General features: G+C 37.6%; 1 protein-coding gene across 1 annotated transcript in view; it reads left to right on the plus strand.

Moving 5' to 3' along the window:
- stk26 (serine/threonine protein kinase 26) overlaps positions 1-18,436 on the plus strand; it is a 32,041-nt gene that overhangs the window by 1,339 nt on the left and 12,266 nt on the right. The window contains exons 2-5 of the mRNA XM_056446668.1: positions 9,089-9,319; positions 13,370-13,426; positions 13,532-13,640; positions 15,961-16,118. Coding sequence (XP_056302643.1) covers positions 9,089-9,319; positions 13,370-13,426; positions 13,532-13,640; positions 15,961-16,118 — 555 coding nt within the window. The remainder of the gene's footprint in view (positions 1-9,088; positions 9,320-13,369; positions 13,427-13,531; positions 13,641-15,960; positions 16,119-18,436) is intronic.

Raw genomic sequence — 18,436 nt, forward strand, 5'->3', positions numbered from 1 at the left:
CGATTTCAGACCCAGTATTTAAAGCATCCTGTCACAACTTGCCACTGGTCTAAAATGGATTAATCTGCATATATAAAACTTTAGCCCAATTATTTAATTGACTGAGAACAATGCTGTCCTTTAGTAGTCATTGGCTGCTAATATATTTTCGCTGTTTAGACAGAGGGTCCGCGAGGTCTTAAAAAGTATTACAAATTGATATATCAATTTAGAGAAAATTTAAGGCCCAAAAACATATTTAAAAAAGCTTAAATGCTATTTTACAAGGTATTAATTTCGATATCAGTACGCTAAAGTTTACCTGAATTTAATCTTTGAATATTGTCATGCCGTGTAGTTTATGAAATAAATAAAAAACCATGCTAGATTTGACATTATGCTGCTTTGTTTACTGCAGTAACCAGGGAAACACTGTTATTCCTGCTGCTGTAAAGGCGCCACCTGCTGGATTAACATTTTTATTTAGTATGTAAATACAGTTTTAGTTTAGTATTCGTTTCTTGCAATCAGTATTTAGTAAATATACTGCAAGTTAAAATGTCGGCAGTGTTGCTGGTTGAAACCTGAAGTGGTAAATGTATGCGATGAGTCTTAAAAAAGGTCCTAAAATGTATTGAATATCAATCTCCGATTCCTGTATATACCCTGTTAGAATTTGCATACTTTTCTGAAATTATATTATTGAGAAAGTCTGAATGCGTGAATATAAAGCCAACTTTACCTCAGCATCATCATCAAATAATTTATGATTGAGGTAAAGTTGGCTTTATATGCACAAATTGCTTCAGTTGCATCTTGTGACATGCTCAATATATTGCTTACCATGTTGCTTTGAAATATTAGGTCTGAAATCAAATTCAAGTATGACTTGAATCAACATTAGCACTATATATTTATTGAGGTAAAGTTGGTTTTATATTCGCACATTTGGGACTTTCGCCTTCCAAATATAATTTCAGATAGTATGTTTGGAAATTCTTAATAGGGAAATTATCAGCAAATGCCTATCAACAGTGCGTTCACAGTCAATTAAATGTGCTAATGTTGTTTTGAAGTCATACTCTCATGCGATTTCAGACCCAATATTTAAAGTAGCCTGTCATAAGTTGTCACTGGTGTAAAATGAACGAATGTGCAAATATAAAACCAACTTTAGCCCAATTATTTAATTCACTGTGAAGCGTGTTGTACTTTGATAATCATTGGCTGCTAATATGATTTCACTAATTGTGAATGTGCTGAAATTATATTATTAAAGAGAAAGTCTGAAAGTGTGAATATAAAACTTTACCTCAATCATGTTTTGTTTTTTGGAACATATAGTAATGTTCGCCTTACAAAAAAAGTCAAAATAAGAGCAAATTACACGCATGATGCATTACATGAAGTTTAAGTAAAATAAAAAATAACTAAATATAATAAAATAAACGAAATGGACCAGGTGTTTTCCTGTACTTTACACCTTTTCTATCAAAGACAGAAGATTAATTGCACTTTTTGTTTTCATCTTCAGGACTTTTATTCAAGAATGAATCTTATTATAAAAGCCTCAAAACTGGTTTTACCTTGTGATATTTAGATTTGTGTATGTTGATTTTTTTTTTCCCCCAAACTGTAAAACTTTCGTTGCCAGTGATACTGTAAAAATTGCCAATAATACTGTAAAATTTACAATCGCGCTGTAAATTAACAATTACAGCCGTAAAACTAAAGCCAGTAATACTGTACATTTTAAATCATTATTTTACAGTGCTGCATAAGGATGTTGTTGATAAGAAAAGCATCTTTCTTAATGTTCATTACTGTCCATAGATGAGGTCATTCTCTATCATGAATTGTTTGATGATGATGGTGAGGATATTGAGGTAATGTTGCTTTTACATTCACACATTTGGACTTTTTCCTCATAATAATATAATTAAAGTATCATACTAGCATCATAATTCATATTAGCTGTCAATTATTATCAAAGTACAACAGAATGTTCACAGTCAATTGCATTAGTGCTAATGTTGTTTTCAAGTCATACTTGGATGTGATTTCAGATTTAAAATTCAAAGCACCATGGTAAACAATATAGGGAGCATGTCACAAGTTGTCATTGAATGAATGTGTGAATATAAAACCAACATTACCTCAATATAATTATGAACTATTTCTGTCCCACTTTTACATTTGCTTGCTTTTCAGTATATAGTTTTATACACAAAATCATTTCTGATTGCTAAATATACGTGTGCATGCTGGAATAAAAGAGCAGGTATAGTAATAGTTTTAGACAAATGAATTGGTTTTAATCAATGTTAGCTAATGGTTTTGTGGGACTCTACTGCTGGTAATTATTTGCATTCTTTAAGTTGTGTTTTATATGTCCCGAAACACACTTTGCTGGTTTCAATGTTTTCTAATGATTTTAATGGTGTTTGTGAATGGAGAATCTTCTATGGTTTGAGTTAGGGGTGGGCGGTACACAGGTGTCATAGTCATCACCGGTGTGACATTGCGCCACGACATGGATTTTCTAATACCATCAATACCGTAATAAATCAATTATGCGCCTTGAACGGCTGCATTTACATCAATAATAGCTAATTCTAAATAATACGGCATTCAATTTTCTTCAGACGTTCAGTTGTGGTCTGAATACATGTCCTTATACTACAGGGCTCGAAATTGCAACCATTTTGGTCGCATGAGCGCCCGAAATGTAATCTATGCGCCCTCATAATATATTTGGGAGCATTTATGTGTCTGAATATAATGGTTGTAGTGCAATCTGATTTGATTTTCTCTAAAAACTTGCTGAATCGCTCTACCCTGCTGCTGTATTGGTTCATATTAGCTGTCAGTCACTCAACGCTTCCCGCTGTCAGATAACAGGGAGCTTTTGTTACTGCAGGAAATGCAAACGGCTGAAGAGTGAAAAGTGCACAGGTTTGCAAACCTCACCTAAAGTTATAATAATAATAATGGCGCAGATGACAGCGATCATGACATGAGGTAAATGTTGATCCGCCAGCTGAGATCAATCGAGGGTTTTCGGAGAAGGTGCCCGAATCTCGATGCGTTGCATTCACCGCGTGTTCAGCGCAAATGTCCGCTAAATATAAAATCTAATACTGTAGACATCATCGCCAAAGAATCTCACCTTTACTAAGTTTACACTGAAACTACAGCTCATAACAAAGAGCGGAATTGCGCCGGTGGTCATCGCGAGAATCCTGCTCTGTCTGCTCATAAATTGGTGCGGCTGACTCGCCTGCTTTATTCCACCAACACAGAGAAATGAAGATCAGCTCATAACGAGACTGAGCATTTACAATGACCCAAACCAAAACTTTTAAGGAGTGATAGAAGTGAGACTTTCTTTTGTCCGTTCTTTCTTGAGATGTATATTATTTTGCTATTTAAAGTAATACCATGATATTATACCGTCACCGTTCAAAAGATGAAAAATACTGTGATATTAATTTTAGGTCATATCGCCCACCCCTAGTTTGAGTTGATTTTTTTCTGAAAAACGACAACAATAACAGATACTTTATAGAATTTATAATGGTTTTAATGAATGTAATCGAACGAAAATGGTTTTAATGGGAACTTTAATAGTCTTTGTGTGTCTTTCCTTTTAATTATTTGCATTCTATTTGTGGTGGTGTTAAAACCAGTAAATCTTGATGGAATATGGCCCAAAACACACTAAACCATTATTACTGGTTATAAACCATTAGTACTGGTTATGAAAATTGTCATAGTTTTAATGGTATTTGTAAATGGAAATCATTAGAATCTCCTATGGTTTGAGTTATTTTCCTCTGAATAAACAACAACAACAAAAATAGATCACAAAAGTCTTGTCGTAGATCTCAGTTGTAAGAGCAACAAATAATAACTTGACTTCTAGTTGATTATTTGGAGAAGTGGCAGAAGGTCGATCAATCATCTGTTGAACTGCATCCCAATCATCACAAATACTGCAGAAGACCTACTGGAACCCGCATGGAGCCAAGATTTTTACAGAAATCAGTCAAGTTTGGTGAAGGAAAAATGATGGTTTGGGTTACATTCGGTATGGGGGCGTGCGAGAGGTCTGCAAAGTGGATGGCAACATCAACAGCCTGAGGTATCAGGACATTTGTTTCTGCGCTCCAAGCTCATGGGAGTCATACACACAATATTAATTTTCCTCCACTGCAGCATGACTTTATATTCTATACTGGACATTATTTCTGTTCTGTGACAAGACTGTTGTCTAAGCAATGTCAGACCTTACAGTCCTAATTAAATAATTAAAAATCAACGCATGATCATATTTTATTGTGCTCAAATAAGTGTAATTTAGAGATCTTTGCCTTTCATGTAAGCTACTTCTGATACCAAACGATCAACTAGAAGTCAAGTTATTACTAGTTGTTCCTACACCTTGGATAGGCGACAGGACTTTTGTCAGGTAGTGTATATTACAAGCAGTATACACTACTGAACATTTGAACTTTAATATGGAATTCAAATGTTTATTTTTAAAACCTTTGAATATCGTTGTTTTTGCTGTGAACGCAAATATTAGAGTAGCTAGACATACACAGCACAGTTCCTACAAAGTCTGTAAAGATAATCTAATGATAGTTGAGTGTGTACTTCAGGTTTGAAGTCAGAATATATACATATAGTAATAGTATTATTTAAGGTTGAAGATCATGGCTGCACCTCTATTCCTTTTTTAACAGACAGGTCGCTGATGCAGAACACCATGGCTAGGCATATGCTTCATGTAGAGAAACACACACACTCTCTCTCACACACACACAAAGTTGGTTTTGGGGGATTGTGGGGACATTCCATAGGCGTTATGGTTTTTATACTGTACAAACTAGTGCTGTTTAATGATCAATCGTGACTAACTGCGTGAGAATAAATGTTTGTATTTTCCTGTTTATTTGTGTAAAGGTATAACAAAATGGGTAAAAAAATACTAATTTTGTAGGATTTATAAGCCTTTTGAAAAATGCAGACATGAGCAGTGTCCTCGTAAGTCACCTTCTTCTTTAACCCATGTCATTATACAAATCTGTGTCTTATATCACATAAACACACACACACATGCATTTTCTTTCCTATATTAGTGAGGACTTGTGTAGACTTTCATTGGTTTTATTTCAGGTTAATGACATTGTCTATGGCCTAACCCTTCCCTAACTCTCACAGACAACATGCAAATAATAACCTGTCCCGATTTGTAAGCCTTATTAATCAGTGAGGACAAGTGAAATGTCCTCAATAATGGGTCATTTTGAAATTTCTCTATACAAGCGAGAACAACTGAGCCCTAACATGCATAGCACTGAATGTATGTCTGTACACACACACACACACACTCAGTGACTACTCCGCTGTGACACCTAAGCAGAAAAGTACATTCCTGGTTGTATTGTTAATCATTACGCAGAGGTTTGCTCATTAATGTAGCACTTGTGACGTGCCTTTGGAGTGTTTATTTACTGAGTTTTCCCCGCAGTCTTGTCCTACACAGTTGTCCATTCATTCAAGCGATGTTTTAATAGCACCATGAAGGCGTGTCATAGTCTTGGGCGTAGAGTCGGGGTGTTTCCGTCTCTGGTTTACCGTGGTTTGCACCTGAGTCAGCCAGACAGGAACAGCACACTCGGATGAAAGCTTGTCGTGTCATGTAGTTTGTACCCTCGTGCATTATCCCGAAAGCTTTTCTGCAGTCCCTGAGGGGATCTGCCTTTCTGCCGTTTCATGCATTTATAAAGCCCTCAGTGGAGGAAATGCGTCCAGCTGATAAATCGTGTGGGGGTACAAACACACCCCCTTGTGAGCTTGTTGGCATACAGATAGCCCTGTCATTAACGTCGCGGTCTGTGCACAGGGGTTTATCTGAAGGACACAGGCAGTGAAGCAGGATGCATTTTGGGGGCGATCACGCAGAATCTGCTTTTGAGTTTTGTAAACCTGAAGCTAACTCTTCTGCCTTGTTGGTTGACTTCTGAAAAGAGCTGTGCGCTGCACTTTTTGTGTTGCCAGGCAATCTTTAAATCAACTGTGTGTGTGCAGCAGCAGTGAAGTCCCTTATATATGTATGAATATATATGTATGAACTTGAGTTCAACTCAAGTCTGTGAACAGTGGATGAATGAACAACTTCAGACACGGATATAGTTGGAGGCTTGTGGTATTTATAATTTGTGGAGAGAGAGTGTTTCTATTCCAGGACTGTATATTATAAAATGCATATAAGCCACATATGGCACATTTCCTCTGCATGGGGACAGCTTGCTGGCTTACTTTCCACTGTGGACAATATTAGTAGGGCTGCACAATATATCACAAAATTATCATGATGTGTGTGTGCAATAAACCTATCGCAGACATGGCGATTAAATTACATTTATGATATTCATGGTCATTATCGTATTACAACCAGCGTATTAGTGTCCGTGTAAATGTACTCATTGTGTCCATGATCGTACATTCTTAAAACTCTATCTGACCATTCTCCTCTGACCTCTGACATCAACAAGGCATTTGCGCCCACAGAACTGCCGCTCACTGGATATTTCCTCTTTTTCAGACCATTCTCTGTAAACCCTAGAGATGGTTGTGCGTGAAAATCCCAGTAGATCAGCAGTTTCTGAAATACTCAGACCAGCCCGTTTGGCACCAACATCCATGCCATGTTCAAAGTCCCTTAAATCCCCTTTCTTTCCCATTCTGATGCTCGCTTTGAACTGCAGCAGATCGTCTTGACCATGTTTACATGCCTAAACGCATTGAGTTGCTGCCATGTGATTGGCTGATTACAAATTTGCATACAGGTATACCTAATAAAGTGTAATAATAAACCTCAGAGTGAACTGGAAGTTACAACCTGCATTACTTTCATATTGTGATACATTTCAGAGTGAAACCTTCACAGATTCATTTTTTTAAGTCTGTTTTTATTCCATGCAGACTATAAAACTAATGATCTGAATAAAAGAAACAAACGCTTTAAATAATTCAAGATAGTCAATGTAACATGCAATCTTTTGCCTCTTTTAGAGCTGGCTAAACTTCCTTGTGGACATAATAAATATCTGTAGCTGCAATAGTTAACCGATACCAGTTAAACATCTGTTTTAATTGATTTCTAAGGTTTCTTGGAACATTATTGACTGACATGGTGTGGTGTGGACATTCTTTCAGTTAAAAGCTGTGGCTTATTGTTTTTTGTAATTGTTGGAGGCCAAAATTAATTGAATTTTGATTTATTGCTCCTCTCGAATGTTGCATCATGCCAAAGTAGACAATTCTGTTCATTTTCAAGCCTTATTTTCGTTTGTAAAATCTCTTTCAGTGTTATGGGATGTAAGGTTTATTCCATCTATAGGGTATCATCGTTGTCTCATTATTACTCATGACTTTGTGCTTATCTTGTAAGAAGACGGCATGTCTCGCTTAATTATTCACAGCAGCTTATGTTGATTTCCCTTGACGGATGCTTAATCATGAGAGCGTACTGTAAGAGAGAAATGTGTTTAGATTGAAAGGGGTCTTTGACACAAACTTAGCATTTGTACACTCAAAAAATGATGTTTGTTTAAACTACTTGTATAAAATAAGCAGAAACAACACAATTCTTGATTGTTTGTTATTTAGTTTTTTTTGGCACAACTTAATAGTTTTATGTTCAGTCCACTTAAATGTGAGCAGGAAAAACGTTTTATCCAATAATAAAAAATGCGCATAAACTACCATGAAAACACCCATTAAATTCCAGCATGTGCATCAAAACAGTATATGTGATTTTGCTTCAGTGCACATTGCGTTTTGTCAACGTGTTCCAAGACACAAACAAAGAGCTTAAAGGGCACCTATGGTAAAAAAATCTACTTTTCAAGCTGTTTGGACAGACTTATGTGCATGTATGGTGTATAGAGCGTCATATTGGGGTGATATAAACACACCCAGTGCTTTTTTTTCAATTTAACAACATAAAAACGGTGGACCAATTGGATCGGTTTTCAAACCGACCGCAACTTTACGTAGGAGAGCGGTCCCCCCGCCCACCAATATTGATTGACAGGCGCTTCATCATATCCTCAGTTTGTTGATTCACGTCCGCCATTTTCAGCGTGAGTCGAAGCGATATCACTAAAGGAACACGCTAGCTCTATTTTTAGATGCAAGGCTCATTGGGCTCAACACAAGAGCAATATTCTCCACATTATCGCTCTAATCGGAATTATTGGTTGTGTCTTTAGATAGGTTTGCAAACATGTGTACTTCTCATTGAGTCTACCTTATACTTTAGCCGTTTGCATTTCTCGTGATCCCAGAAGCTCCCTGTGATCTTAACTAGCATGCGTTTTAGAATTCTAAACATCGGTTTCTATCAGGGTACACTCAAGTCGATGGCTGGGCGCCGCGGACTGCTGCAGAAACCTATGTTTAGAATTCAAAAATGCGTGGCGCGACGATTCGGGACACTTCATGTTTCTGCCGCGCCACAGAGAGTGTCTGGTGTACCTTGTCGCGGCTTCGAGCGGCGCATCCGGTGCCTCAGTCAAAGTTAATTCAGTGTGCGTGGTTATTAGTTTCTGTGTACAAGCTCAACACTTGAAACTAGCACACAGTTGGCTGTAAAACTGTACAAAGACACAAATGATTTTGTACTCTCTGCTTGGTCTGTGTCCGAGTCGTATATGTACGACTGATTGCTGAACCTTTCACTCCAGCTCCTTCTCTGTCTGCTTGTCAGACTCTGTTGGCCCTGCCCCCTTGTTACGTTGGTGGGAAGCCGAAACTAATTTACGTGTGAAGCAACACACCCATAAATCGGCGAACTGTGGACACGCCACCAACATGACACTTTTTAACACATTATAATAAAACAATCTGAATTGTGTTTTAAACTGAATCTAAACTGGCTCACTCAGAAGAACCATAATATTAATATTAAATCATAAAAAGGGGTAAACTATGTGCCCTTTAAAGTCACCAAGAGGCGACACTCAGTAGAACGTGCCATTGGAACCGCAGCGCCAGCAACATTCCTATTATTCTTTTTGTGACCTTTATGTTCCAGAACAGTCGAACAGATCCTGAGGAGCTGTTCACGAAACTGGACCGTATCGGCAAGGGATCGTTCGGTGAGGTGTTTAAAGGTATCGACCGGCAGACTCAGAACGTAGTGGCCATCAAGACCATCGATCTGGAGGAAGCAGAAGATGAAATCGAAGACATCCAGCAGGAGATCACCGTCCTCAGCCAGTGTGATAGTCCTCACGTCACCAAATACTACGGCTCTTACCTAAAGGTATGGATTGACTTGTTATTCACATATGTTAAAGGGCACCTATTATGCAAAAATGTTTATTTATAATCAGACTTGATAAAAGCAGTCTGCAGAAACACTTTGACATTCTCTCTTTGTACATGTCATCAGAGGGGGAAAGCCCGGCAACACTAGTGACCATCTGTCCCTCATTAGCATAGGACGTTAATCTTGTTCTTGAATCTGCCACTATGCTGACACACAGGCATCCGTTGCTCCGCCCTCTTCTGAATAGAGCACAATCTCATTTGAATTTAAAGCAATAGTCACCAAAACGGCACTATTTTTATCAGCGTAAAAGTGTCAGTTTCAGAGAGTTATAAAACATTGTGTGGTATTTTGAGCTGAAACTTCACGTACACACTCTAGAGACATATTTTAATTGTAAAAAGGGGCATAATGGGTTTTATTTGTATTCCAGAAATTCTTCATGTATTAATTACTATGTTGGGGGAAAAAAAATCGCTAAACAATTCAGAGTCAATTCAAGCAGAGATGCTTTGTTCTCTTACAAAAAAAAAAGAGGAATACATATTGAGATCATTCAATTAACTGCATGGAGAAAAAGGAGAGTTCACCTCTTTATCAAAGAGCTGTGCAGATCCAGAAATTCAGTTTATTTCAGGGTATTTGTGACGTTTTCGTACTTTGCTTGTGATACTGCAGCAACAGATCACAACTTTCTGAAAACAAATCCTGAACAGAATCTGGCAGAAATATATGGAGACACACGGGTGCACCAGGCACTGAAACTAGTCAGCTAGAGGAGTGGTTGTCAATTATTCACCACATTTTGTCTTTATATGTCATATAATGTTCTTCTTTGTGTGTGACAGCACTCTGGAATTTGGCTTTCAATTGTGCGGCGGCCCTGTGCTGTCAAAAAACCCTGTAAAATGCTTTTTTTCGGATGTGAAAAACTTAAAAATAAATCTAACCAAATCTGATTTTTGTTTATGTGACAGTTCAGTTTTTATGATAGGTTTATCAGGCATTTAGTAAATGTGATTGACAAAATGTGAGGTCATATTTATTTTTTTAATATGTTTAATTAATATTTTAAAACCTTGGACGAAATTTTTATGTGCTGTAATCTTTACCCTTTATCAGAAAACTTATCATAAGTGTTTATTTTTTAATAATAAGATTTATACATCGACTTAACGCGGAATAATGAGCCGTCCACTACCTACTGCGCCACTGCGTTGCCCTTTTTGGCCCAAGATATAACCTGAAAATCTGCAATCTTGAGGGTTTGATTAAAAAAAAATCTAAATATTGACAACAAAAAAAACACATTTACAGTTGAAATTTAAGGTGCAGGGCTCGAAATTGTGACCGTTTTGGTTGCATTTGCGCCCGAAATTTTATCTATGCGACCTCAAAATATATTTGGGAGCATTTGTGCGAGTGCATAAATTGTTGTTGTGCGAAAAATTTCACGTAGAATGCATCTTTGCACCAAAAAACCCCAAACGCTGCGCTCAGGAAAGGTTTAAAGCAGTTGTCATGTCAACTTGCTGCAGTAAACAAATCCTGCATTGCTTTCCCCGCCTTCAAGCTCTTCTGATTGGCCCACTGCTCTGGAACAGAACGCAAATGGATTGGTTAATATCAGCTGTCAATCACTCAGTTCAGATGAGACCGAGCTACAGCCACAAAAATGTAAAGGTCTTGATATGAGAGAATGAAAATAACACTGACAGATTTTGTTTTAGAAACCACTTAAAGTTACAAATAATGGCACATCTTATTATTGATCATGTGGTGATTGTTAATCCACCATTTACACTTTACGAAGAGTGGATAAAAGACTTCCAGTGGGTTAAAGTCCGCTATGAAAATGACTAAAGCCATTCACCGTAAAGCCGGTGGAGTGGCGTTTTCAGGTAACAGCGTCTGCCACATCTACACATTTTAAGCACAAGATGTTCTAACGTTATTTCATTTTTCATTTAACAGTCACGATACTGTCAGTCGTGCGATATACCGATATATTGTGCAGCTCTAACTCGCAGCCCTGCAATATGTACCGCTCTGAGTTGCAGTGCTTGTGTTTGTAAAACGCTTGGCTTCAGCTGTAATTTGAGGATGAAGTACTGCAGTATTGTCATATCGTCATCACTGTGTGCGACTCTAGCGCATGCGCAGTACGCATGGCTGACTCTGGATGGAAATGAACATAAAAGATGTCTGAGGATTATTTTAATGGCGAGTTTTAAAGTTGTTTGCCTGCAAAGATTTGATGCCACCGATGATTCATGACCAAACCCTTTGTGCTATGTCACAATACCTGTATTTCTGGAAGCCTGCCAGCCAGAACGTATGCTCATAGATTTTGTCTGGCCTCTTTGTGAGTGAGTGAGTAAGTGTGTGTGTCTGTACATTGATGGCACATTGAGTGTTCATTTTAGGGCTCAATGATACTGGGAACACATGTGATCTTGTTGAGTGTTGCGATTAATGATATTTACTGATAAAATAGCATTTTTAGTGCTATATCATAAAAATTTTTAAAAAACTGATGTAATTATCATACTAAAATAAACAGGTAATAGATTTTATTCATCTTATTAATTAATATTTAGACTTTAAAACACCACAAATGACTGAACTTCACCGTAGATTCTGATTCTCGTTGGCTGCTGTTATTGTCCTCTTTTGTCTTGGCATTAGTGTTTATTTTCTGCCTTTGGTTAAGGTTAGGGTTGCTGGAGAGGTGGAGATGAAGATAAAGTCCCTAACTGATTGGTCAAATCTGGATAAAAAACCTGTTTGTGCCCCACTCAAATGCTTGGCACATACTTTTATCGATAATGATACATATATATATTTTGTACACTCAACGGCCATTTTGTTTGGTACATCTTTCCAGTAATGGGTTGGACACCTTTTGCCTTCAGAATTGCTGAGAACTGGCGACTGTTGAGGCCATTTGAGTACAGTGAACTCATTGTCATGTTCAAGAAACCAGTCTGAGATGATTCACGCTGATTTATGATTTATGACATGGCGCGTTATCCTGCTGGAAGTAGCCATCAGAAGATGGGTACACTGTGGTCATTAAGGGATGGACATGGTCAGCAACAATACTCAGGTAGGCTGTGGCGTTGACACGATGCTCAATTGGTACTAATGGGCCCAAAGTGTGCCAAGAAAATATCCCCCCGCATTATTACACCACCACCACCAGCCTGAACCATTGGTAAAAGGCAGGATGGATCCATGCTTTCATGTTGTTAATGCCAAATTCTGACCCGACCATCCGAATGTGGCAGCAGAAATGGAGACTCATCAGACCAGGCAACGTTTCTCCAATCTTCTATTGTCCCAGTTTTGGTGAGCCTGTGTGAATTTGTAGCCTCAGTTTCCTGTTCTTAGCTGACAGGAGTGGCACCCAGTGTGGTCTTCTGCTGCTGTAGCCCATCCGCCTCAAGGTTGGTCGTGTTGTGCGCTCAGAGATGCTCTTCTGCAGACCTCGGTTGTAACGAGTGCTTATTTGAGTTACTGTTGTCTTACTATATGCTGGAACCAGTCTGGCCATTCTCCTTTGGCATCAACAAGGTATTTTCACCCACAGAACTGCCGCTCACTGGATATTTCCTCTTTTTCAGACCATTCTCTGTAAACCCTAGAGATGGTTGTGCGTGAAAATCCCAGTAGAGCAGCAGTTTCTGAAATACTCAGACCAGCCCGTCTGGCACCAACAACCATGCCACATTCAATGTCACTTAAATCCTCTTTCTTTCCCATTCTGATGCTCAGTTTGAACTGCAGCAGATCGTCTTGACCATGTCTAAATGCCTAAATGCACTGAGTTACATAATCTGACCTGAAGATGTGACATTAATGCATCTTTTTTTTTCATTTAAAAGTTCTTATGCACAGCTAACAACAACACGTTGGTAGTTTCTTAAGATAAGAAAAAAGAGACATGGTCACAGTTGCGAGTAGTGGGATTAAATTGGTTAGCAATGGCATTAATAAGACTGGAAGAGTTGATGTGTAATTCTGTTGTTTTGGTTTCTTCAGGGTAGTAAACTATGGATCATTATGGAGTATCTGGGAGGAGGCTCAGCACTGGACCTGGTGAGAAATCCCACTTTATGTTTGAGCTTTTATAGCTCCTGAACATCCTGCCTGTCATGTGCTCTCAACCTGTCTGTCTGACTGTGTTTGTGTGTGTGTTTGCAGCTGCGAGCTGGGCCCTTTGATGAATCCCAGATCGCTACCATGCTGAAAGAGATCTTGAAGGGTTTGGACTACCTGCACTCGGAGAAGAAAATCCACAGGGACATTAAAGGTGTGTGTGTGTGCGTGCGTGTGTGCGCAGAGCGTTTGTCTCCACGTGAGGAATATTTGTGTCTGCGTGGATGAGTGAGTGGGTGTGACCTCTTTGTTTTTCCACTGCTGTTTGTTTTTCCACTTGTTTGAGTTCTCCAGGGTGAGGTGATTCCGGCTGCTCCGTCTCCAAATATCTGCACTGATTAGTGTTTGATCTTCATGCAGTTTAATTTTAGAGAATATTGTTTGCTTGCATGTTTTTTTGGCTTTAAGTATGTCATTTTTTCCAAACAATGTTATTAGAAGTAAAAGAGTTTTACCAAAAGGACATTTATTTTTATTATTATTATATAAGTGCAAGATATCAGCTTACATTTCCAAACTATAACTTTGGCATCAATTGTAATAATCCAGTGAGATTTTTGCATAGGCAAGCAATCTTCAACAATCACCACAAAGAAACAGAACAAACACAAAAAACTGAATCCACAAAAACTATGCGGAAGTGTTCAGAGGACAAAAGCAGGACAAAAAGTGTGGTCACACCAATTGACAGCGGAGCTTTTTTATGGCACAGTCTATCGGTTCTTCTGCTCGTGATCATGTAGAGGAAAAGCATACAGTTAAACCGTTGACTTACCATTTCTGAATCCATTCAGCCAATCTCTGTCAGGTCTGTCAGGGGCGCTTTTAGCTTAGCTTAGCTTAGCATAAATCATTGAATCAGATTAGACCATTAGCATCTCGCTCAATCCAAAAATAGCTTTGAGAATTTTCCTATTTAAAGCTTGACTCTTCTGTGGTGTGCACTAATCAAAAATTGCTGTTTTAAAATGAGAACATTTATTCAATTATTGTTTGTTTTTTTGCGAGATGCTGCATATAAAACGACATGTCTATCAATTTCCTCAATCTCCAAGTCTGACAGGAGCACGTTTAATAAGGTTGAAATGGATCACGGTTGATCTGTATGGATCACAATTCATGGTTCGGAACGCACGTGACCCGCGGATTAATAACTTTTTTTAACTCGTAGGGTAATCCAACATTTATAACAATTGCAGAGAGATCACCTCCCACTTCATTCAAATCACGTGTATGAAAGCATTTTGGCTTCCCTGTAAAATACAATGATGACAAGTAGTTGTGGTGGGACCTAGCTAAACGCTTTCTTAGGCTATTGATTAAAGGTGTTTTCTGTCACTGTTTGTTTATCCTGCATTAACGCATTCAGTGTAAAGCTGCACGAATAAACATTAAAAGATTGTGAGCTCAATTCAAACCTGCATAACATGAACAATAAATGATAATGATTATTTACACATGTTTATTAATCCTTCAATGCACTGCAGTCAAATCTGCTTTTGACCAAGAGATTCAGTGAGCTTTTTCAGTGAGTTACAAACAATTAAACAATACAGAAGAACTGGGAGAACAGTTTATAGATCAGATATAAAGTCTGATGTAATCTGATGTAATTGCAATTACACTGTGTAACCAACAGGGGGCGACAAACCACCATCAAAATTATGCCACTGAATAGGTTTTCAGAAATGATACACCTATAGCATGATGAAACATGAAGCTTAATGTGTGAATTGTTGAATTATTAATTGAAAATTAATACGATATGTTGTACAAGATGTTAGATTTTTATATTTAGCATTATCAGCAACAGTAGCAAAGATCATATTTCATATTGAATACCTTTTTTCACCTGGTTCTTTCTTGATTTTTATTTGTAAATTTTATTTGTTATTTGTAAGTTCTGTTTGTGCACACTAATGTTTTTTGCAGTAATATTTATGTATAAATGGAAAGCAAATGACCTTTGTCGCCTCCCTTTTTTTGCTGATCCAAAAAATGGTTCGATCCGTGACTCAAAAACCGCAGTGTGATAGCGTTTTAGCGTAGCTTAGCATAAATCATTGAATCGGATTAGACCGTTAGCATCTTGCTAAAAAAAAAAAGCTGAATTCTTTCCTGTTTAATGCTTGACTGTAGTGTATGCTAATGCAAAGTTGCTATTTTAAAATAAGAAAATTCATAAACAATTTACATTTTTTAATTCAATTTTTTAGATTTTTGAGTGAGATGCTAATGGTCTAATCTGATTCAGTGATTTATGCCAAGCTAAAAGTGTATATAAATGGTATATAACACACTAGATATATAAAATTGCATGTCTAGACCACAGATGATGGCGACCACAGATGAGTGTGATATTGAACTAATACCCCTGTCTTCAGGACACACAATATGTCTTTGTTGTTTTTTGTTCAGTCGAGTAGTTTTTCAATGGTTTCTCTCTGTTGTGTCTTCTCTTCACATGGTTGCAGCCGCTAACGTGTTGTTGTCTGAGTCTGGCGAGGTGAAGTTGGCAGATTTCGGGGTTGCGGGACAGCTGACGGACACACAGATCAAAAGGGAGACGTTTGTGGGCACGCCGTTCTGGATGGCGCCGGAGGTCATACAACAGTCCGCCTACGACTCAAAGGTCAGTCCTCGGTGCTCACTTTAACCAGCACCAGTGTTGGGTAAGTTACTTCAAAAAAGTAATTAATTACTAATTACATCATTAAAATTTAATTTGAATTAGATTTTTAATTACTCTATCTGAAAAGTTACTCGATAAATTATTAAACTACCGGACTCAACACAACTTAAAGCTGCGGTATGTAAGTTTTTGACTCTTCTAAAGCATAAAAACACCATAATATGTTTGCAGATATTTAGAAACATGCTCAGTGAACATTCTTGTTTATCTGAAAAACAAAGTCAGATATATATAATGTGTTTTGCATGCCCGAACGTCTGTCTTTGTTTTGGTCATTTAACCCGCCCACTGCTAGTTTAGCCAATCATATTTCAGCATCCCGGGTCGCCTTGGTGTAAAACAGAGCATTTCATTCATTCATTCAGGAAAGCTCTCAAAGTGTGTGTCCGATATGAGGCGCCAGTGTGGACAAAAAATCAAGCGAACACAGAGAGACTGAGTACACACAAGAGAGACCGAGTGCACGCGAGAGAGACAGAGAGACTACTAAAGTTACTATTAATAATTATTAAGGACATGGCAATTCAGATTCTTGCGCTGAATATAAAGTAATTATTTTAAATTTTATTTAATTTTGAGCACTTATCGTTGTGGAAAGGGATAATGCTATCAGACATGTTTAAGGATTTTTTAATTGCAATTTGAACTAGATATTAAAGTTTGAGGACAAACTTTATGGTGGCTTGAAAAGCCGAGTCTGAATTAGCATGTTACTAGCATGAATTAGCAAGTAACTAGCATGATTTTAACATAAATTAGCATGTAACTAGCATGATTCTAGCATGAATTAGCATGTTACTAGCATGTTTCTAGCATGAATTAGCATGATTCTAGCAGGAATTAGCATGTTACTAGCATGTTTCTAGCATGAGTTAGCATGTTACTAGCATGTTTCTAGCATGAATTAGCATGTTACTAGCATGATTCTAGCATGAATTAGCATGTTACTAGCATGTTTCTAGCTTGAATTAGCATGTTACTAGCATGAATTAGCATGTTACTAGCATGATTCTAGCATTAATTAGCATGTTACTAGCATGTTTCTAGCATGAATTAGCATGTTACTAGCATGTTTCTAGCACGAATTGGCATGTTACTAGCATGTTTCTAGCATGATTTAGCATGTTATTAGCATGATTCTAGCATGAATTAGCATGTTTCTAACATGAATTAGCATGTTATTAGCATGATTCTAGTATGAATTAGCATGTTACTAGCATGATTCTAGCATGAATTAGCATGTTTCTAGCATGAATTAGCATGTTACTAGCATGATTCTAGCATGAATTAGCATGTTACTAGCATGATTCTAGCATGAATTAGCATGTTATTAGCATGATTCTAGCATGAATTAGCATGTTACTAGCATGATTCTAGCATGAATTAGCATGTTACTAGCATGATTCTAGCATGGATTAGCATGTAACTAGCATGATTCTAGCATGAATTAGCATGTTACTAGCATGTTTCTAGCATGAATTAGCATGTTATTAGCATGATTCTAGCATGAATTAGCATGTTACTAGCATGATTCTAGCATGAATTAGCATGTTACTAGCATGATTCTAGCATGAATTAGCATGTTACTAGCATGTTTCTAGCATGAATTAGCATGTTACTAGCATGTTTCTAGCATGAATTAGTATGTTACTAGCATGTTTCTAGCATGAATTAGCATGTTACTAGCATGATTCTAGCATGAATTAGCATGTTACTAGCATGTTTCTAGCATGAATTAGCATGTTACTAGCATGTTTCTAGCATGAATTAGCATGTTACTAGCATGATTCTAGCATGAATTAGCATTTTACTAGCATGATTCTAGCATGAATTAGCATGTTACTAGCATGATTCTAGCATGGATTAGCATGTTACTAGCATGTTTCTAGCAGGAATTAGCATGTTACTAGCATGTTTCTAGCATGAATTAGCATGTTACTAGCATGATTCTAGCATTAATTAGCATGTAACTAGCATGTTACTAGCATGATTCTAGCATGAGTCAGCTTGTTTCTAGCATGAATTAGCATGTTGTTAGCATGATTCTAGCATGAATTAGCATGTTACTAGCATGACTAGCATGTCGCTATTGTGTTGCTAGCACCTTTCTAGCAAGATTAGCATGTCAGTAGGAAGTTTAAACTGTTAGCATGTGTTAGAAAAGCTAGTCACAGTCTCTGGGACAGTGGCTAGGGTGCTGAAATTGGTTGCTAGGGAGTGGCTAGTAAGTTTAAAGGTAATCAGTGATTGGCTGCTGG

The sequence above is a fragment of the Danio aesculapii genome, chromosome 21 (assembly GCF_903798145.1).
Source record: "Danio aesculapii chromosome 21, fDanAes4.1, whole genome shotgun sequence".
Taxonomy (NCBI): Eukaryota; Metazoa; Chordata; class Actinopteri; order Cypriniformes; family Danionidae; genus Danio; species Danio aesculapii.